The sequence below is a fragment of the Acanthochromis polyacanthus genome, chromosome 17 (assembly GCF_021347895.1).
Source record: "Acanthochromis polyacanthus isolate Apoly-LR-REF ecotype Palm Island chromosome 17, KAUST_Apoly_ChrSc, whole genome shotgun sequence".
NCBI classification, from domain to species: domain Eukaryota; kingdom Metazoa; phylum Chordata; class Actinopteri; family Pomacentridae; genus Acanthochromis; species Acanthochromis polyacanthus.
In genome coordinates, this window is record NC_067129.1 from 4897543 (window position 1) to 4921119 (window position 23577).

A 23577-nucleotide genomic window follows, 5' to 3' on the forward strand; every position below is an offset into this window, starting at 1 on the left:
AAACACAATAGATGTCTCCTAAATAGCAGTAACATCAAGAGAAAAATGAAAGCTAAAGAGCAAATTTAAATCTATGTAAAAAGGCTGCATTGTTGATTGTATTCTTTGGTCCTTCGTCTCAATGCTATTTTTTGTTTACTCTAGTGAAACGCTGTCTTGTGCACCTTTTTAAACAATGTTTCATTCTTTTTCAAAGCCTTGACTCTTCAGGCACAGCTGTGATTCCCAAAAGACACTAGATGAAGGCTGTAAACATGCAGAGAAGCTACAACAATAAAGCCTTTCATAGTTTTCATGCTGTTCCATGCAGCGTTGCTATCTTTCTAACCTTGACTCTGAAGTGTCAGACCTGTGCCAGATAAGCCTCCCACTGGGTCGGAAAACAATTGCCACATCAGCTAATTAAAAAGAATGCCAGATGGTAAAAACCTCTGGTTATGTAGTGACTGTAACTTGCTGTGGCAGTTCCTTTTGAGACTGCAGTAAATCAATGAGAGACGGCATCAAAATGTTATTTATTATTCCATTGCGCTTTTTCTTTTCTCTTGGCCTAGATGAACATCTTCATTCAAGCAGTTTAAAGATGCTTTATGTTCTATGAAGTAAAGATAATCTTGTTTCCTGAAAGAGGACAGTGGTCCTCTGTGGTACCCAGGTGCATTTTTATTTCTGTTTGGGCAGTAAATACTCCCAAGTGACCTCCAAGAGATCATCTGCCATAAAGTCAGCATCCAATATTATAAAACCTGTGTAACTGCATTTTTCATTGAGTTTCCGCAGCTACAGCTCTTTATCATCTGTTTATCTTACATTGCTATCACTTGGCTTAGGGTTCTATAGCATTTTATCAAAATTTAACCTACTTTCAGCGTCCATCCATTCTCTATACACCGCTTTATCCTCACTCGGGTCATGGGGGGAGCTGGAGTCTATCCCAGCTGACTCGGGCGAAGGCAGGTGACACCCTGGACAGGTCACCAGTCTGTCACAGGGCTACATATACAGACACACAATCACACCTACGGGCAATTTAGAGTGACCAATTAACCTCAGCATATTTTTGGACTGTGGGAGGAAGCCGGAGTACCAGGAAAGAACCCATGCATGCACAGGGAGAACATGCAAACTCCATGCAGAAAGATCCCAGGCCCACCCTGGGATTTGAACCAGGGGTCTTCTTGCTGCAAGGCGAAAGTGCTAACCACTACCCCATTATGCAGCCCTACTTTCAGTGTGCATATCAAAATCAATTCCCTTATAAAATCTAATTAGGTTTTGCTTTGAACATTTAGAAATCAGTGAAGTTAAAAAAAAATCAATAAAATCTAAGTTCTCTAATCAGTTTGATGACTAAAAAACGTAGAAGCCGAACGGTAACAACACAAGATACGGAATGTTTAAATGTGTTTTTGAAAAGTTTAAATAATTTACTACCTGCATGTCTTCTACATTGCTCTGTGATCATAATGTGGGCAAGGAGAGGAAAATAACTGTTTTTAAAGAGATTTGTTACTGAATCAGGTATTTTCCAACCTGAAATTGAATTGAAGATGCAGCCAGCTGTGAAAATCAGTTCCTTTCTAACAAGCAAACAACTCTTTGTCATTAGCAGCAAAAATCATCACTATACGAACACAGAAGAATGTCCACACTTATAAAGCCTACATTCATTCACATCACGGCCCTTAATTCCAACTTAAACTGAGTACTTACAACATGTTGGACTTCAAAAGGTCCACTGGCTCCCAGACTGCTGCAATGAGGCCTCACATTAGGTTCACCTCTGCTCCCGTCATGTAGGAACCTAAAACGCACACAAAAAGGCAAATTTTCCACCATCTCCTACTATACATAGACGCATGCTGAGTTGACACTTGGCTGACCAGTGCAGATCAGAGGGCTGGACCTCCCATTACTGAACACGGAGCTTGTGGTCTCGCTCCACTGGTGAGGATGTCAGCAGCTTCCTGTCCACCCAGCCAAAAGCAGGGTAATGGATTGTGTTATTGCTTGCTGTTGACAATGCAGCAGATCTGAGGCTGAGTATTTCCCCCACTTCTCCCATCGCTCTCTTTTCACTGTCCATCTTTTCTTTCTTCTTTTATTGTTTCTGTGAATTATTCTAGATCCTTTTTGTTCTTTTACTTTCAATTTAGTGAAGGTATGTATTGTTTGTAGTGTGGAAAAAAAATGCACACTATATACGCTACGTCTTTTGTTCTTGGTACTCCGTCACTTCAGATGCACTAAGGGCTGAGAGCTAAGAGCTAAAAAAGGCTAAAAGCTAAGAGCTTTCTGTTCACTTGTAAGCCTAGTAGTAGACTGTATCATATATTTTGAGCAAGACGGTGTATTACACCTCCACAGTTTATTCCTTCATCCCTTATGTGCATTCAGTTCTCAGTCTTACTAAAAGGTTCTTACAGGCGAGTTACTTTAGGATTGTACGAGTGGCAAAAACTTGATAATGCGGTATTTTCTTGCTCTGCCATATATGTCACAATAGAAAAAATACAAGAATTTTTTACCAGATGACTTGAATAATACCATTTGTGGGTGGCCAAACAGATTTGTTGTGGTGGTAACAAATGCAAGACACTGCTGATATAATACTAGTTATGATATACAATGAATAGTAAACTTTTCATTGCCCTCTAATTTACACTCTTTATAATGGCAACACTGGTTCTGAACAGTTTCAAATACTGTTTATTATTTAGAACTTCATGTTACTTGTCTTATCGCTCATGTTTCTCTTGGCTTTTGTGAGTTTGTAGCCCCGTGAACAGAGCTTTTTTCTGTCCAGTTGAAATGTAATTAATATTTTTCTTTTCCCCACACTCTGTTTATGTCCTCCAGGCAGTAGCAACAGATCCTTACCCAGTGAAGATGCTGTATGACAAATCACACGACCAAGTATGGGTCCTAACGTGGGGGGATGTAGACAAAACACACCCAACACTTCAGGTAAGTGTGTCGTACTTAATAGTAGTTGCTTTTCAAAAATGAGCCAAATAGTTCATCTTAAACTAGTATCAGTCAGCTAAGTAGGAAAAAGAGTAAGTAATATAGCATTAATGGAGCAGAAATCAAATGTTAGTTGTGGTGTAGTAGCAATCTCATGAAGTCACACTCAGTGTGTGCGTTGTAAGTCGTAGCTTCTCTGCTCCGTGTTTTGGTAGCTGGTCTGACTCTGTGTGCATCTGAGTCCCTCCCTTTGAAGCTGTTGTCCCTTCCCGCACTTAGACAGACTCTAAACAGATTGAGAGTGAACTCCCACACTGCATTAAAAAAAAGTAAAAGTACATTCCAAAGCCGTCTATCGATGTCCCTTACAAAAAACAATAAATTAAGTATTCTATTTCTGTTATTTGCCTAATTTATGTGCACACAGTGTTATCATCTCTACTGCTCTTTTGCTGTTCTCCTCCACTCATGTCTGCCCTTTTTGTGTGTAGGTGCAATTGAGTAATTAAATCAGTCTCCATTAATCAGTCTTCTTAAAAAGCAGGGCACCACCTCTATTTTTGAAGGGAAATAGACACATCACAATATCAGTCTCCTAATATACACTTAACTATCAATTTGGAAGTCTGATTAAAACCTAAATTAATAACTACAACAGCAATTACCACATCGATAAGTAGTAAAGTTTGAAGGAGTTCTGGAGAGTAGAGGTTGACAGCCTTCACTCTTGTTTAAAATTAAACAACACATATATATTCAACGAGGCAGTGACCCAATAAAAGACACACAGATGGTCTCCAACAGAAAACCGCTATAAGCTACACTTTGCTTGTGACAACCACGCAAACATCGGCTGCACTCGACAGGACAAATGTTTCTGACAACATTTGGGACCAGAAATTAGCCATACAGTTGCTGAATTTGTGATCATTTTGAATCAGTAACATTGATAGATGCATGTTAAAGTGGATAGATTGATAAGCCTCAACTGTATGCAAATGAGGACCGGGCGACGAGATGCCCCACCTCTAGAAAGGCATCACTTTTAAACTGACCGTTCTTGATCCAAAATGGAGTCAGGTCGAGCACCTACAGTGCTTTTTTTTTTTTACCTCAAATGTTTTCAGAAACAAGCCACCACATTGGTCCACTTTGAAATCCAAGAGCAGACAGTGCTGGATTCCTGTTGAAGAGCACCTGTCAATCACGGATTGGGACACTGCTTAGTTGTACAATGATCAAGCAGAAACAATCCTCCACACCTAAAAATGTCCATGTAGACACGTACCACTACACAGACAAAAAAATGGCAAATTTGGAATTGACAGATCCCGTGGATACATACAAGGAGAACAATGGGAGAAATGCAGTTTGTTGCTGCTGATATGTGGTTGTAGATGCAGGAAGTCACAAGAGGAACAGTGTGACTACATAACATTGAATCACACAAATGAACAAATCAATCTGTGTAGTTCCTTTTGGTAAGTGTTTGCTTGTTAATTGCTTACTTGAAACTGTTGTATTTTTCTCAGGCTTAGTTTTTTTCTCATCCTTTAAGTAAAATGTAATGTTAGTATAAATATCCAGCACTAGAATCTCACTTTAAAAAATATAATAGACTTATTGTGGGAAGGAAGTTAATTTCTGTTATGGCCTCATTGTTTTTTTTAACTCAGATCGGTGATTAATCTACATATGTCCAGCTTAGTGCAGCTCTAAAACTACAAGATAGCCTTTCTTTGTATTGTTTTGTTTCTTCACTTACTATTGCGGTGTGGGCATTTGTGAACTCTGATGAGCGATTATCTTCCTGGGAGAATGTAATCTATATGAGCTGTAGAAAGTTGACCAAGTGAGGGAAACGGTGCCTCGTAACTAATTGAGAACGGTTGTGTACCTACGTCCCTGTTTATGTGATAAGTATTTACATGACAACATCTAATCTATGTATGTTTTAGAGCATTTACCAAGCCAGCAAAAACAACAATTCACAGCTGCAGTGCGGTCGGTTTGTGCCTGGCGTCCCTTTGGACCGCTGGTGTTGGAGGCTTCACAAATGAGAAATGATCACAGGTGTGGTTGTATTTAATCCACCTCGGGGGATTGGGTGAGATGAGGAAAGAGAGGAGGATGCAGAGAGGGTTGAGGAGATGGAGGAGAGAGGAAATGCACCACAGCGGGTACCTGTGGGAGAAGGTGTGATGCTGTTTTTAAAGGGACGGTATTTATGTTTGCCTGTGCAACAGCAGAGGATGCTGCCAGGAGTAAAGCCACCGAGGGATCCTATTGTAACGTCTGTAATAGACACAAACATGTTTATTGTTCTGCTTTGTCCCACTGGAGGGAAGGATCCTATTATAATCGTGTGAGGTGTGGTGTTTGGTCTTTGCAGTTTGGGCTTGTGCTGTGTCTATTCATTACGAGGGCTGCAGAGGGATGATACATTCTGAAATGTATTATTCTTCTGAGGATCTTTCAAGCGAAATGACTCATTTTATATTCTGAAAATCACTTGAATGCATAAATGATTTTTTCCCCCAGTGCAGTTATTGGTTTTGAACACTAGTGGTTTCATATAAATTTTTAATAGTTAATCAGGACTCGTGTCGCTGTTAATGGCACCGCAATCGTTTGTCAAATGGTTCTATAAATAACACGTCTTCATGATTGTGTAGTGTCTCATTTTTACACTATTATTTCTGGATGTTTTTTTACCCACATTTGTGATATAATGGTCAATTGTTTTGGATCTAAAGGTGCCACTATGGTTTGGCAAAAATAAGTAGTGACAATACAACCATCTGTGGGTGTTAGCAGTTTTCTACTGATTTACAATCTGCATGTGTGTGCCGGTTGCTGTGTTTTGCACCTTTTTTTCACAGGAAGCAGGTGTACAAACAGAAGATTTGCTTTTGTGTCAGTTAAGGGGCATGATGATTATGCTAGAGTGATTTTAGGGTCTATCAGAGTCTTAATTTTAAATAAAGCAGAAAAAATTATGAGAAAGATGTTTTTCATCACAGACAAAACAATTTTCTCCTCATATAATTTGAGTGAACTACTGAGAGCAGCTTTGCATAACATTTCTCCCTTTCGGGGCTGCTGGTTGAGCTGCCGAAAACATATTTTTGTGTTTTTCATTTTATTCATTTCCCCTCTTCCTGCAGTCATTCAGGAGTAATGAATAATTACTGAGCAGGGCATGAATCAATCAAAAATGCAATTGCAGGGAAACCACATAATGGATTGGAGGCCACATGGATCACACCACAAATAAATGGTCTGATAATGTCATTATCATTTGGACTGAAAGTAATTGACCTGTTGAGCTGCAGCCTGTCACTACCAGAGGCACCGCTTCGCTTCAGCGGATCATACATGTGCATGAGTGTCTCTGTTTGTGCATGTTAATTCGAGCACTTGAGATGTGTTAATGTGTGTAGGTCTGCGTCCATTTCGGTGCGTGTTGTGTTTTTAAACAGCCAAGTTGGAGGATGGCTCAATACCTCTCTGTAAACATTAGAGGGAGTGTGATTGTCAATTCATTAGAGAAGACAAATGGAGGAATCTCTGCCGGGCAGACAGAGACATGGCCTTTCAGACTGTCGGTCTCATCTTTATCTACGTGCCAAGAAGATATTTAACTCACAGGCACATTGTTTTTTTTCTGTGCACGCACACACAGTGTTTCCCATCTGTTTTCTTCCCATTTGTCTCTTTATTACGTTTTCCAAATATGTATTTTACACTGATTACTATTGCAAATGAAATCATTACTACTACAATTTGTCACAACAGGAAACTGCAATTATTTACTTTAGGCTGGAAAATCATGCCTTTAATTTAATTCTCTTCACAAAAGGTGTTTTTTTTATCGTAAAATCACGTTTAAAGGTTTGGATTTTTGTTAAGGGTTGCACAGTGGTGTAGTGGTTAGCACTTTGGCCTTGCAGCAAGAAGATCCCAGTTCGAATCCCGGCCTGGACCTGGCATCTTTCTGCATGGAGTTTGCATGTTCTCCCTGTGCATGCGTGGGTTTTCTCCGGGTACTCCGGCTTCCTCCCACAGTCCAAAAATATGCTGAGGTTAATTGGTTATTCTAAATTGTCCGTAGGTGTGAATGTGAGTGTGATTGTGTGTCTGTATATGTAGCCCTGTGACAGACTGGCGACCTGTCCAGGGTGTCCCCTGCCTTCGCCCGAGTCAGCTGGGATAGACTCCAGCACCCCCGCGACCCTAGTGAGGATAAAGCGGTGTATAGAGAATGGATGGATGGATGGATGGATTTTTGTTAATGCTTGTCTCCTTGTCTTTTGTTTATCATTTTTGCTCTATCAACCTGCCGCTCGTCAGCCTTATCTCTCTTTAGTGAGAAGGAAGTTGTAAATATTACGTGTAACATTAACAAAACAAAGAAAGAAAAGAAAAAAATATTGCTTGTGTTATTGCATTTTTCCTGATCATTTATATTTTTAGAAACAAAAATCTTCTTTTAAATTGTAAAAATAAGGCAGACATTTCAAAAGTTAAATTTGTTGTACAAGAACTTGGTAAAGTTATGATTTAAAGAAGTGTGCGGCGGTCTAGTAGTTAAAGCAACCACGTAACTGTAACATCCCAGATTTGATCCTTGTTTCTTCCTTCTTATGTTTTGAATCTATGACTATATTTTTTTTAATTTTCGTTTTTCAGGTTACTTAAGTGACTCTGAGTTAAGTCAGTCTATCTAATCATTGTTTACTGAAATGGCATCAGCTCAAGACTGTACTTTTACCATGTTGAGAGTTTCTGGATGTAGACCACCCATTTCAAAGTGTGGAACGGAAATGCCAAAGTATCTACCACAACATAGAACAGAGAAGTACAGATTATAGCACATACAGGGGAAGTATAAGGATGCCATAACTCCACAACATCCCTACAAAACAAATGGTTGTTTGCTGCTATATTAATGTTCAAAATCTTGTGTACAGAACGTTTAATCAAATGGTTATTATGTTAATCATGGCAACAAAGGTTACACTTAATTGTCAGATAGAGGTGTCAGATCAGAGACTGGCTTTTCTTAGACACTGACAACAAAGCGGGGTGATTTATAGCAGTCCTACAAACAGAGACATCAGATCAGAAAACACATGTCTTTCTAGAAGGCAGCTAAAAACAACATATTGTGTTCTATGAATGCTTGATGATGTCTGAAATACAATGTGGCTCAATTCCAACTCTTGTTTGCAGGAAAGTCACAACTAATTATGTGATATTGAAAGAACTTGACGTGACTATCTGATCTATATATTACCATGCATACATTTACTAATGTGTCATATATACCACAGGGAGTAAAACACACAAATTATTAATTTAAGCTGCAAAAATCTGGACCGAGCATTGACATTAGTTTTCCAGGGAATCCATAATGTGCTTCATAGCTCCCCAGGAGCAACAAGACGGGTATTTCTAACAGTACATAAGAAAGGCACAGTTTCGGTCACCATGTAACATCTGCTGCATGAGGTAATACGAAAATGAGATTTACTGAATTTCCTAAATGGCACAAATACACCGGAGTATTCGAGGAATCCCATTTCATTCAGATGCACTGCAGCTGGATGGGAAACTTAAAAAAAAAAACATAATAAACACTACTCAAGGCTTCTCCAGAGTGAATGTTGTTGAAAGGCAAAAGCTACTCAGTCAGAACCAAATCCCCCCCAGGTATTAGGTCAGCCAGCGAGGCAGGGGCAAAGAAAAACTCAATTGGGCCTCAGTGCTGAGTGTGTGGATATGAAATCCAAGGATGAGCGATAACAAAGGGAAGCCTGTGGCATTAAGTTGAGAGCACCTACAGCCCTGAAGACCACAGCAGCTGCCTAATAATACATGAGTGATAGTACATTGAACCTCATTAACTCCCGTCATTGTATTCTGCAACTGTTGTAATGACTTTTTGTTAACGAGGATTCTTTTCATGTCTTGCTAGCAGTGAGAAACAGGCTGATGCTTTATGTTTAAAAATGGATGAGATATTCAGGAGGGTGGGGATGGGGGGGGCACTTCTGAGGAATATTGCAGCAGTGTAGCAAAAGTAACAACTTGGCAACTTAAACTGCTATTTTTATTTCCTTGCATTTGATAGTTCTGAGGAAGGAATGTGGAGTCTGGCCCCCCACTGGGCATCAGGTAGAGGTTCGACTTTAGTAGTGTAGGCGTAGACATCAAAATAGATTTTACACTTGGCTGTTTCCCTTTAAAAAATATTCTATATGCTCTCCAGCAACATTTGCTTAGGTGTCTAAATCTAGAACAGTTTTAATAAGCAGAGTTTGAAAGTATAAAGCAGAGACTGCCAATGAGAAGGAACTGTTTTTACTTTGGAGGTGGTATTATGGAGTTGAAGTTGCCTGTTTGCTTTTAATAAATGCGGCCCCATAAACCACGTCACTTCGTCCTTGACTGTGACCTGATCACAGAGGCATGCATGATGAAGCATGTGTCATGGACAAGGCAGTGAACCAGGAGCACTTTACAAACATGCTGATTCAGTGGCAGGTGTTAGACATGAGGGATGGGGCTTTTATTGTGCCGTGTCCTCTTCAGACAACCATCAAGGAATACGATGCTTTTACAGAGAACTGGGGTAGGTAGGGTTTCATCAGCCCGAGTCATATGCCGTAGATGGTTATCTGTTACAGGATTAATGGGGATGTCACCTGAACAAGCCCCGGCTGTTAAAAGCTGACGTACAGTATGAGCCTTCAGTTCACCTACAGAAAGGAGCTACAAGGTCCTACGTTCAGTTACCTAAATAGATTCTGGTACATATTTTGAGCAAGACAGTAAGCTAAACATTCTGAACCGGATTATTGAGGCTGTTACAGACTGTTTTAAACACTTACAAATAATATAAACCTTTTTGATAAAGATCCCCCTGATTTGTGTTATTGTTACAGATGAAGCATAAACTTGTAATTCAGTTTATGTGGTTTAAGCCAATGTCATTCTGCCCAGTTTTCATCATCATCAGTGTAAGCACTCCAGTAGAATTCAACTTGACGTCTTTTCTTCTTGAGGCTTTTTTACTTCTCTTTCAAAAGGCTGGCTAAGTTCTTACTGAAAAGTGGAGACTTCTAGGTAAAGAAGTTTCACTAAACTAACTTGAGGAGGGATATCAGGACTGTGTGTGGCTGACTGGTGGTGGCATAGAACATCTCCCCTGTTTAGAGATGGCTGTTCCAGTTTAACATAGATTGCTTTCTTCACTTCTTTCAAGGCATCTGTCTTCACTGTCCAGGATGTGGACATATTGGCACTGCAGGAGTCTCTCTTATCATTTAGAATCAGCCCGAGTGCTGAGCCTTGTTCTGAGGAGATGGCGGTCCTGTGCGGTGTCATGTTGCTGTGAATGATTGTATATAGATGCCTGTGCACCTCTTTCTGCAATGGACTGCATATATAAGATTGCTTAGCTTGGATTTGAGTGTTCAGTCCTCAGAGTGAACCAGTTTTTGTCTGAGTTTTTCTTACACACTGGCCACATCCAGAATGACAATGTTGTTACACCTGTTCTGGTTTTCTTGTCTGTTTGTTGTTATGGTGTTTAGGTTGTTGTTTTCTTTGCCAGATCTCTTTTGCTGACTTAATGAAGGCCCTGTTGAGATAGCCCCCAGCTGTAGGTGCTGTCTTAATATGCATGTGCTCCTTTTCTTTTCTCTCTGCCTTGGGAGGGATATTCTTACCCAGATGGTGTAAGGTTCTGGTGACCTCCAGTTTCTGCAGTACTTTTTGGTCTGTGTGTGTAGGTCTCCAGGAAACTTCATTGTTGAGGCATCCATCCTCTTAAATGTCCATCACACAGTCCAGAAGAAGACCTTTTCACATATGTGAACCAGTGGATGAGTTTTGTTCCAGCCCTCTGAGTAGAGATTGGCCACAATGGGTAACACTTGAGAGCCCATGGTACAGCCATGTTTGCCAGTGGAAACCCTCATTGAACTTCAGATAGGTGTTCGTCAGGCAGATGTCCAGCAGGGCATATATCAGATTAGGGGTGAAGCTGGTTCGTTCTTTAAAACAAAATATAGCTACTTTGTGAAGTCATTGTTTTATGATGGGCTGCACTGCCTCAGATGTAAGAATACATTTTTAAAGTGGGAGGGGAGACACTAAATGATAACTTCTGGGACTTTCATCAGCAAAGTTTTTATAACTTGTTGACAAAATTTGTGGAACTTTAGAAATGATGTGAAGTGTTTCCAATGAGAGGTCCCAAGATGATGAAAATAAGATTTCCAGTGTTGTAGGTTACTACAGTATGTTGATGCTGCAGCTGATTGCAGCTGAGTGAAGCTCCTTCTTTGTGCATTTCTGAAAGTCCATGTATGCATCTTGTGGCTTCTATAGGGTAACGTCGGTATTATGATGTACAATCAATGGCTTTTCTATTTTCCAGTTTTTGCAGGCAGTCTATGACCTTCCTGTTGTAACCACTTGCAGCATCCCCCTTTAGAATCCCATAGGTGGTGTTGTCATCGAGTGGTGTATTTATGTTGCCATAGTAATCGACGGCATAAAGGATTAGTGTGACTCTTTCAACTGACAGCAGGATGGAGATTTTCCTGCCTTCATTTCCTGGGTTTTGAGGTTGAGGGAAGTTATTTCTGTGATAGAGAAAGTTACTGAAATGTTCATCCTGAAATGTTCTGCGTCTGCCCAGTTGTTGTTTTTTATATTCTGTGGTTGTAATGTTGAGATATGGCAAAGTGAAGTCCTCCAGGTGTGGGAAGTCCCTATCACATTTTTAAATTTCAAAACTCACTTAGCCTGAATGTCTACTAAACTACTGTTTATTTATTATTTTTGTCTGAATGGCTGGAATTTCCATGTTTGTCGTTCCTTGCCCCGTTTTTGGTGAGCTAGCTGTGCCCTTGTCAACAAACTTAGAAACCTTCACTATGACTGTACTGCATGACAGTGCCGTCAGTTCCTTGACAGTCTGATCAATCCTGCCCCTAAAAGCATCAATAGAAAACTAGAACATGTTAATCTCTCGCTCATTAGCAAGTTCAGCACCCTCAGTAGTATCTGTTTTGCTTCACTTCTTTTGGAGCCGAGGGATAAGCTGTTGGGGACAAGTCTTTATATTCTGCATTGAAGTTGAAAAGGAGGTGGTTCCCTCGTCTTTCCTCTGATACTCCACAGCATTCAAATCATAGGTTCTCAGTCATCCAGGTCATGGGAGTCGTAAGTCCTCCAGTAGAAGGCAACTGTATGGTTCTTTGGTTATTGAAGTCACAACCTTTCCTTCACAACACTGTGTTTGATTGAAACATTTCAACACAGACTGCATCCCTGATAATTTAATCTATGACGTCTTGGTTCCATAAATGAAAGGCACTACATTCACTTTAACAGCTAAAGTGCACCTCTCTCCCGCTGTAGTTTCCTGTTGAACACAATCATGCAGTTAGTTTACTATCAGCCTCCCCATGCTGTATGTCACTGATAAATCGGTAGCAGTCTAAAAGGTGACCAGTACAAGAAGCTAAAAAGAATGTTGAGGTTATTCAGACCGTTTGTCTCCCAGAATTCTCCCACAGTTTTTTTTGGTGGTGTCCTTCACAATATAAAGGGATCCTTATCAAAAATGTCTTATAGTTATGTGTTTCAAATTCACAGACAAGACCAGGAACAAAGTCAACATCTTTGGTGTTCCTACTTCACAGAGAAATGGCTTCAATTATACATGCAGGCAGAAAAGAAACTGATATAAACACATCATTCTAAACTCTAATTGCCTTTACTCAATTTTTATATCCAATTATATATATGATTTTTATTTTTCTACATGATCAAACAGCTTCTGTATATATTTACAGTCACTATGTTTAATTTTTGAGAGCATAATGGAGTTTTCTATCTTTATTTTACTATTTAATATTCATATTGACTTTCCTGTCATTGTGTATAGGTAATTCCTCAAGCCAGTGTGGGTGAAGCACATCATGCCATTCGCACGACTTTCCAGAGGGTGAACGACTTCTTCATTCCTCCGACTAACCTCATCATCACTCACGTGAGGTAAGGCAGCATACATTCAGCCACCTCTGCCCTTAAAGCACAGGCGACCCTATTGCTCGCTCATCACAGCTGTCCTTCTGACGCAAAGGAGAAAAGCGCAAATGAGAATTCTAATGAGAATCTTGATGTGTATTAATCACTGCCCCCAAAAATCTAGAAAGGCTATTAACCTTCGCTTTGAACTTTGTCGATTTAGGTTTGCCTTTGTCTTCCTCAAAAACGAACCTGCGGTACACAAGATTGATCTGGAGACCTTCCACCGCGTCAAGACCATCAGCCTGAAGAACTACAGCTGCATACCACTCAGCATGGCTTACACACACCTGAGTGGCTTCTACTTCATCCAGTGCCAGAGCAAGAGCCTTCTGCAAGCCCCGCCACAGCTAATCATCGACAGCGTGACAGACGCCGTGATTGGTCCGAACCTAAATGTCACGGGCCAGGCTTTCGTGTCACCGGACGGCCGCTACATTGTGACACCTGACCCGCGGAGTTCAAAGCTGATAGTACAGACAGTGTCATTCCAGGGGGAGCTGGGTCTGAACCAGGAAATAGACCAGCCTGTAGCTGTCTCTGATCTGGTTTTCCAGCCCTCCTTCACAGAGTCCAACCAGCATGTGGTCGTGGCCACCTCGGGCTCAGGCACGGACCTGCTGTTTGCCGATCTGTCCTCGGGCCGCACTGAGGTTCTCCAGAGCCTCAAGGAGCCCCTGGGTCCCCATGCCTGGCCGTGGGGAGGCCCCAACAGAGTGGTGGTCTCCAGCGGGTTGTTTGGACAGTACCTGGTGACACCGTCAGTCGAGTCCCTCTTTGTCCTGAACGGCAAACAGAGAACGCCGCACTGTGAGGTGTCAGACATCAAGAGAGGGAACACAGTTGTTTGGGTGGGGGAGGTATGAGTTAAAAAGAAAAAAAAAAGCAGGAGATGTAGAAGTAGAGCAAGATGTAAGTGGGGAAAAAAGGAGAAGGAAAGATCAGGCCAAATTACCTATTATTAAGATTTATGTGAACATAAGTTGTGGACTCAACCCTATGACTGAGTGAGACTGAAACATGTCTGGGTTTGTTGTAACAAAATTACACTTAAAAATAGAGTAATTGAAAAAATATTAAGAAAATCTGTTGTGATATTTCTATTGGGAGAAAGTGTCAATGCCGTTCAGTGCAACAGTGATCTATGTGCACTTAACTATACAGAATTGTACATTATTGCACTTCCTTCCATGTTATCACAGCAAATAGGTACCTGAAGAGGGGTTATTAATGAACTATGAACTATGCACAATGCTCACTTTTTTAGACTAAAAAGCTTTCCAATTTTTGTTTATCTCAACAATGTTTGTCGTTTTCACCAGTGCTGCATATATTCACCACAAACTGTCAGTCTGTCCTGTCTGCCTTTAGTGTATGCGTGTTCTGAGTCCTTTTAAAAGCTACCAACATCATCTGTTTACTCGCCTTCGTCATGGTATTGTACTGTACTCTCCCTCTGAAAGCTTTCATTCTTCTCAAACCGGCAGAGGTTGGCTTTATGCACATGTGTAATACCCTCTATTTACATTGTCTATCCAAAGAGCCCAATTGGTCCATTAGCTGTCGATGTTGGTGTTTTGGTCGCAGAGGGAGCCTAACCAGAAATGAAAAGTACATCTTCTGGTCTCTTGCAATGGTATAATCTGTCCCCTGTTGTCTCTCACATTTAGTCTGAACCTGGACAGCTCTGTGCTGTGAAGCCTGAAAATGCCACTTATACCACTTAGCAGATTCCCTCAGGGTAATGACTCCGGTTTACACTGACCCATATGCTGAGGCCGAGCCACAGTAGCATCAACTCTGCTGCCTAACTGGCTGTGAGCATTTGTACATCCTCTCAGAGAGCCATGCATCAAGATCAAGCTCCAAGTCAGGTAGACTGACACTACTCATGTGGTATTCAGCACCAGGTAAAACTTTTATTAGTTACTGTCAACATCAAACAATACCTGGATAGCAGCTACATATGCACAGGAAAAGATATTCTGTATCTCAAAGCCTGGCAACCTGTTTCAAAAGTAGAGATGCGTTTTCACAAACATTGCCAATATGTACTGTATTAAACATCTTTCCTGTTTTCGGGAATAATTACTGATTGTCAAATATCATAAATGGCTGTACATGTACAGATGTGTTTATTATTGTTTCTCAGAAATTGCATTCCTACCTTTGAAACAAAAAACTGAAATTACTGTCTCGAGGCAGTAACTGAACAAACACCAGCAACTCTTTACATATAGCAGATATTTTTTTGTCTGTGGAGAAACTGCATCATCTTTTGTGTAACTGTGTTTTTCCTCTTGCACTAATCATCATTATGATGATCCATTAGCAAGACAGAACAGCAGCTTTTTGCAGATGTAATAGCATTATCAGAAATTACTGGAAACATAATGTCTCTTAAGCATTTCTGCCTACTGACAGTAGTGCCAGTCTACATACGAAGGCTCCTGATGGCTCTTGCATATTGGTCTAGAATGGGTGCCAAAGCTGGGGTAATGGATTTTTTATTTTTATTTTTTACTCCTTAAATCAGAATCTGCAAGAATTCTCAATAAGTCAGTTCTTATTTTAAAGGCTCCTGACTTTACCTGGTTGATGATCAAGTAATTGTATGTTGGGAAAACTAAAAATGTCTTACATTGTGTTTCACAAAATTGCTAGTTCATAGAAATAGTCAGACAGCAGAATTGCATCTTTCTCGCCAGTATGAAAAAATGAGAACCAAAAAGTCGACCGACTTGATAATACCACAGTGAGCCTCAAGCAAAAACCACTCAAACATTTGGCTTTTATGTGGAACATTCAAGTCATTTAAAGAGAGTCTGACTCTAATCAAAGACTCAAGAATTTACCCTGGATTCACAATGCCTTCATCTGAATGAATTTGGAGTTTAAATTTGATACTGAATGTAATAAAATATGTCTCCAAGATGACCTTAATGCTTAAAATTACTATTTATTCACCAGGTCATGATGACTCCCAGTTTCATGGGAGGTTCTGTTAGAATTGATTTTAGTACAGCATGGTCAGTCCTTAAACTCAACACATTTGTGTACTTGAGAGAGTTTAGTGAACCGATTCAACAGAAAATGTTCTTGCGTGAGCCTCAGTGTGAACTTGCCTTTGAAGTAAAATAAAATTTGGGAGGTACTTTGGCATCGCAGCACAAATACTCACAGCCTTTGGGATTTTGCAGTTGCTGACCTTATTTTTGGCGGGTCAAACACATTTGAAAGAAGTGAGATTAAAGTTGCATTTATCTCCACTGACCACGATGTCAAAGTCCGGCTTTAACGCATTTGGCGTGAGTCCTCTAGGAGAAGCAAACCACTGTAAATCCAACTGGAGTCTTGTTAATGGAGTTTACTGTATCTGCTTGTGTGTGTTTCCCCTCTCCACAAACAGCAACCCAAATTAAATATTAATCATCTTCTCCTAATACGTAGTTGTGCCTGTAACTCCCCAATGCGATGCAATGTGTAGGGTAGAAACCAAGCTGTGCAAGAAAAGAAAAAGTAAACACAGGAGTGAAGCAGATTTGTCGTTCTTGTTTGTGACTTTGGTATTTGCTGCTAATCTGCCACGAAAACCTTTCTGGCATGATGGTCTTTTTGAAGGCAAAGACTCAATGATGTTGATAATGTTTCCTAGACCACTGTTGCACTGAGGAGAAAAATGTATATCTGCGATACATCAAAGCTATGTGAATGGAAATTTGTTAAATTGGTAATCTAGTTTTCTGTCTAAATGAAAAAAAAATGATTCAGGCTCTGAAGTTTCCTAAAGTCACTACCCCATCCAAAGTCGCTTCCCAGATGGCACTAAATGAGTAACCTACAGTATTCAACAGCTCAGAGACATGCATGTAATGAAAATAGATCTTCAACATGATTACCATTGACCTCTCAGTGATCTTTCACAGTCACATACAGTTTACCGTTGCTTGTGAAAAAGTCACTTTTCTGCCCTCTCATTGTCACATCTGTCAGCTTCTCTCTTACGGTCGATTCAGCAGTAAGACATCGCTACTAGAGCCAAGGAGAGCAAGAGCAAAGAGACTGCACCTGTGCTTGCTGATATAACTACATTATTGGCTAGCTCACGTTGTTTGTTTGGATCTACTTTCAGTGTCACATGACTATTTCCGTACCTCTCCTTTAACCCTGAAGTAAGGGGCTGCAGAGCTGAACCGCTTGGTGTGATAGACATTGATAGGAACCACTGTTGTAGATAACATTGTTCATGTTTAGAACACGTTCGGACATGACAAAACTGACTGTACAGTTTTCTTTATGCATTTTGTGTGTTCTGGTTTATGAGGGAATTGTTTTGTAAGAAAAAAATCGAATTAAATATATTGTAAAAATCAAGTTGCCGTGTCTTGTAAAGTAACTTTCTACCAAATGCTGATGCAACTAACAATTAGTTTCAGTATCCTTGAATGTGTTGATTACTTTCCCAGTTAATCAGTTAATCTTTGAAATGTTGGACTACAAACAGACGTCAACTGTTTGGTTCAGCCAACAGTCCAAAACCCTAAGCTATTCGGTTTCCTTGCATTTATTACGACGTAAAGTAAGAGCGAATGTTCCATTGCTTAAAGAATCACTGATAACAATTATCAGGCAATTAGCTGAACCTTGAGCACATATTGGACGACATACTAAACAATGACGTTTTTGTCACATTTTGGACGTCATACTAAACTATGACGTTTTTGTCATATTTTGGACAACACACTAATCTATGACATTTTTAGTCACATTTTGGACGTTATTGTCCCATTTTGAACGACATACTAAACTATGATGTTTGTATTCACATTTTCCACGTCATACTATACTATGACGTTTTTGTCATATTTTGGACGACACACTAAACTATGACGTTTTTAGTCACATTTTGGACGTTATTGTCACATTTTGAACGACATACTAAACTATGATGTTTGTATTCACATTTTTGACGTCATACTACACTATGCCATTTTTGTCATATTTTGGACGACATACTAAACTATGACGTTTTTAGTCACATTTTGGAAATCATACTAAACTATCACGTTTTTAGTCACATTTTGGACGTCATACTAAACTATGACATTTTTGTCACATTTTGGACGTTGTCACATTTTCAACGACATACCAACATTTTGGACGACATACTAAACTATGATGTTTGTATTCACATTTTCGACGTCATACTAAACTATGACGTTTTTGTCACATTTTGGACGACATACTAAATTATGACGTTTTTAGTCGTATTTTGGACGACATGCTAAACTATGACGTTTTTGTCATATTTTGAACGACATACTAAACTATGACGTTTTTGTCACATTTTGGACGACATACTAAACTATGATGTTTTTAGTCACATTTTGGACGACATAATGAACTATGACGTTATTGTCACATTTTGGACGACATACACTAGGACGTTTTTGGTCACCATACTAAACTATGACGTTTTTGGTCACATTTTGGAAGACATACTAAACTATGACGTTTTTGGTCACCATACTAAACTATGACGTTTTGGAAGACATAGTAAAATACGATGTTTTTGGACAACATACTGAACTATGACGTTTTGGTCACCTTTTTCATTTGATAGGCTAGTGAAGAGAGCAACAGGAAACAAGCAAGAAGAGTGGGGGAAGACATGCAGCAAATTGCTGTGAGCAGGAATCGAACCCAGGCGGCTGCATCGGATACCAGTTTGTGGTTCACCCGCTTAACCCATTGAACTATACGGGAGCCTGGTCATTTTTTGGATGACATACTAAACTATGACGTTTTGGTCACTTTTTGGATGACATACTAAACTATGACTTTTTTTCACATTTTGGACGTCAAACTAAACTATGACATTATTGTCATATTTTGGACGTCATACTAAACTATGCCGTTTTTGTCACATTTTGGACGACATGCTAAACTATGATGTTTTTGTCATATTTTGGACGGCATAGTAAACTATGACGTTTTTAGTCACATTTTGGACGTCATACTAAACTATGACGTTATTGTCATATTTTGAATGACATACTAAACTATGGCGTTTTTGTCACATTTTGGACGACATGCTAAACTATGTCATTTTTGTCACATTTTGGACGTCATACTAAACTATGACGTTTTTAGTCACATTTTGGACGACATAATGAACTATAACGTTTTTGTCATATTTTGGACGACATGCTAAACTATGACGTTTTTAGTCACATTTTGGACGACATAATAAACTATGACGTTTTTGTCACATTTTGGACGACATACTAAACAATGACATTTTAGTCACATTTTGGACGACATAATGAACTATGACGTTTTTGTCATATTTTGGACGACATGCTAAACTATGACATTTTTGTCACATTTTGGACGACATGCTAAACTATGACGTTTTTGTCATATTTTGGACGACATACTAAACTATGGCGTTTTTGTCACATTTTGGACGTTATTGTCACGTTTTTAACGACATACCAACATTTTGGACGACATAGTAAACTATGACGTTTTTAGTCACATTTTGGACGTCATACTAAACTATGACGTTATTGTCATATTTTGAATGACATACTAAACTGCGGCGTTTTGTCACATTTTGGACGACATGCTAAACTATGTCATTTTTGTCACATTTTGGACGACATACTAAACTATGACGTTTTTAGTCACATTTTGGACGACATAATGAACTATGAAGTTTTTGTCATATTTTGGACGACATGCTAAACTATGACGTTTTTAGTCATATTTTGGACGTCATACTAAACTATGCCATTTTTGTCACATTTTGGACGACATGCTAAACTATGATGTTTTTGTCATATTTTGGACGACATACTAAACTATGACGTTTTTAGTCACATTTTGGATGACATACTAAACTATGCCGTTTTTGTCACATTTTGGACGACATGCTAAACTATGACGTTTTTGTCACATTTTGTACGTCATACTAAACTATGACGTTATTGTCACATTTTGGACGGCATACCAACATTTTGGACGACATACTAAACTATGACGTTTTTAGTCACATTTTGGACGTCATACTAAACTATGACGTTATTGTCATATTTTGAATGACATACTAAACTATGCCGTTTTTGTCACATTTTGGACGACATACTAAACTATGACGTTTTTAGTCACATTTTGGACGTCATACTAAACTATGACGTTATTGTCATATTTTGAATGACATACTAAACTATGGCGTTTTTGTCACATTTTGGACGACATGCTAAACTATGTCATTTTTGTCACATTTTGGACGTCATACTAAACTATGACGTTTTTAGTCACATTTTGGACGACATAATGAACTATAACGTTTTTGTCATATTTTGGACGACATGCTAAACTATGACGTTTTTAGTCACATTTTGGACGACATAATAAACTATGACGTTTTTGTCACATTTTGGACGACATACTAAACAATGACATTTTAGTCACATTTTGGACGACATAATGAACTATGACGTTTTTGTCATATTTTGGACGACATGCTAAACTATGACATTTTTGTCACATTTTGGACGACATGCTAAACTATGACGTTTTTGTCATATTTTGGACGACATACTAAACTATGGCGTTTTTGTCACATTTTGGACGTTATTGTCACGTTTTTAACGACATACCAACATTTTGGACGACATAGTAAACTATGACGTTTTTAGTCACATTTTGGACGTCATACTAAACTATGACGTTATTGTCATATTTTGAATGACATACTAAACTGCGGCGTTTTGTCACATTTTGGACGACATGCTAAACTATGTCATTTTTGTCACATTTTGGACGACATACTAAACTATGACGTTTTTAGTCACATTTTGGACGACATAATGAACTATGAAGTTTTTGTCATATTTTGGACGACATGCTAAACTATGACGTTTTTAGTCATATTTTGGACGTCATACTAAACTATGCCGTTTTTGTCACATTTTGGACGACATGCTAAACTATGATGTTTTTGTCATATTTTGGACGACATACTAAACTATGACGTTTTTAGTCACATTTTGGATGACATACTAAACTATGCCGTTTTTGTCACATTTTGGACGACATGCTAAACTATGACGTTTTTGTCACATTTTGGACGTCATACTAAACTATGACGTTATTGTCACATTTTGGACGGCATACCAACATTTTGGACGACATACTAAACTATGACGTTTTTAGTCACATTTTGGACGTCATACTAAACTATGACGTTATTGTCATATTTTGAATGACATACTAAACTATGCCGTTTTTGTCACATTTTGGACGACATACTAAACTATGACGTTTTTAGTCACATTTTGGACGACATAATGAACTATGACGTTTTTGTCATATTTTGGACGACATGCTAAACTATGACGTTTTTAGTCACATTTTGGACGACATAATGAACTATGACGTTTTTGTCACATTTTGGACGACATGCTAAACTATGACATTTTTGTCACATTTTGGACGACATACTAAACTATGGCGTTTTTGTCACATTTTGGACGACATAATGAACTATGTCATTTTTGTCACATTTTGGACGTCATACTAAACTATGACGTTTTTAGTCACATTTTGGACGACATAATGAACTATAACGTTTTTGTCATATTTTGGACGACATGCTAAACTATGACGTTTTTAGTCACATTTTGGACGACATAATAAACTATGACGTTTTTGTCACATTTTGGACGACATACTAAACAATGACATTTTAGTCACATTTTGGACGACATAATGAACTATGACGTTTTTGTCATATTTTGGACGACATACTAAACTATGGCGTTTTTGTCACATTTTGGACGACATACTAAACTATAGCGTTTTTGTCACATTTTGGACGTTATTGTCACGTTTTTAACGACATACCAACATTTTGGACGACATAGTAAACTATGACGTTTTTAGTCACATTTTGGACGTCATACTAAACTATGACGTTATTGTCATATTTTCAATGACATACTAAACTATGGCGTTTTGTCACATTTTGGACGACATGCTAAACTACGTCATTTTTGTCACATTTTGGACGACATACTAAACTATGACGTTTTTAGTCACATTTTGGACGACATAATGAACTATGACGTTTTTGTCATATTTTGAACGACATGCTAAACTATGACGTTTTTAGTCATATTTTGGACGTCATACTAAACTATGCCGTTTTTGTCACATTTTGGACGACATGCTAAACTATGATGTTTTTGTCATATTTTGGACGACATACTAAACTATGACGTTTTTAGTCACATTTTGGATGACATACTAAACTATGCCGTTTTTGTCACATTTTGGACGACATGCTAAACTATGACGTTTTTGTCACATTTTGCACGTCATACTAAACTATGACGTTATTGTCACATTTTGGACGGCATACCAACATTTTGGACGACATACTAAACTATGACGTTTTTGTCACATTTTGCACGTCATACTAAACTATGACGTTATTGTCACATTTTGGACGGCATACCAACATTTTGGACGACATACTAAACTATGACGTTTTTAGTCACATTTTGGACGTCATACTAAACTATGACGTTATCGTCATATTTTGAATGACATACTAAACTATGCCGTTTTTGTCACATTTTGGACGACATAATGAACTATGACGTTTTTGTCATATTTTGGACGACATGCTAAACTATGACGTTTTTAGTCACATTTTGGACGACATAATGAACTATGACATTTTTGTCACAGTTTGGACGACATACTAAACTATGACGTTTTTAGTCACATTTTGGACGACATAATGAACTATGACGTTTTTGTCACATTTTGGACGACATAGTAAACTATGACGTTTTTAGTCACATTTTGGACGACATAATGAACTATGACGTTTTTGTCACATTTTGGACGACATAGTAAACGATGACGTTTTTAGTCACATTTTGGACGACATAATGAACTATGACGTTTTTGTCACATTTTGGACGACATGCTAAACTATGACATTTTTGTCACATTTTGGACGACATAATGAACTATGACGTTTTTGTCACATTTTGGACGACATGCTAAACGATGACATTTTTGTCACATTTTGGACGACATATACTAAACTATGACGTTTTTGTCAAATTTTGCACGTCATACTAAACTATGACATTTTTGTCACATTTTGGACGACATACTAAACTATGACATTTTTAGTCACATTTTGGATGACATACTAAACTATGCCGTTTTTGTCACATTTTGGACGACATGCTAAACTATGACGTTTTTGTCAAATTTTGCACGTCATACTAAACTATGACGTTATTGTCACATTTTGGACGACATACTAAACTCTGACATTTTAGTCACATTTTTGACACCATACTAAACTATGACGTTTTTGTCACATTTTGGACGACATACTAAACTATGACATTTTAGTCACATTTTTGACACCGTACTAAACTAGGACGTTTTTGTCACATTTTGGACGAC

At 38.7% G+C, this 23577-nt stretch overlaps 1 protein-coding gene across 1 annotated transcript in view; it reads left to right on the forward strand.

Annotated features, from left to right (window-relative positions):
* The window catches only part of fstl4 (follistatin-like 4), a 232697-nt gene extending 215246 nt beyond the window's left edge, over nucleotides 1-17451 (forward strand). Inside the window, exons 14-16 of the mRNA XM_022190937.2 lie at nucleotides 2860-2967; nucleotides 12935-13044; nucleotides 13241-17451. Coding sequence (XP_022046629.1) covers nucleotides 2860-2967; nucleotides 12935-13044; nucleotides 13241-13943 — 921 coding nt within the window. The 3' untranslated portion in view covers nucleotides 13944-17451. The remainder of the gene's footprint in view (nucleotides 1-2859; nucleotides 2968-12934; nucleotides 13045-13240) is intronic.
* Nucleotides 17452-23577: the final 6126 nt, after the last annotated feature.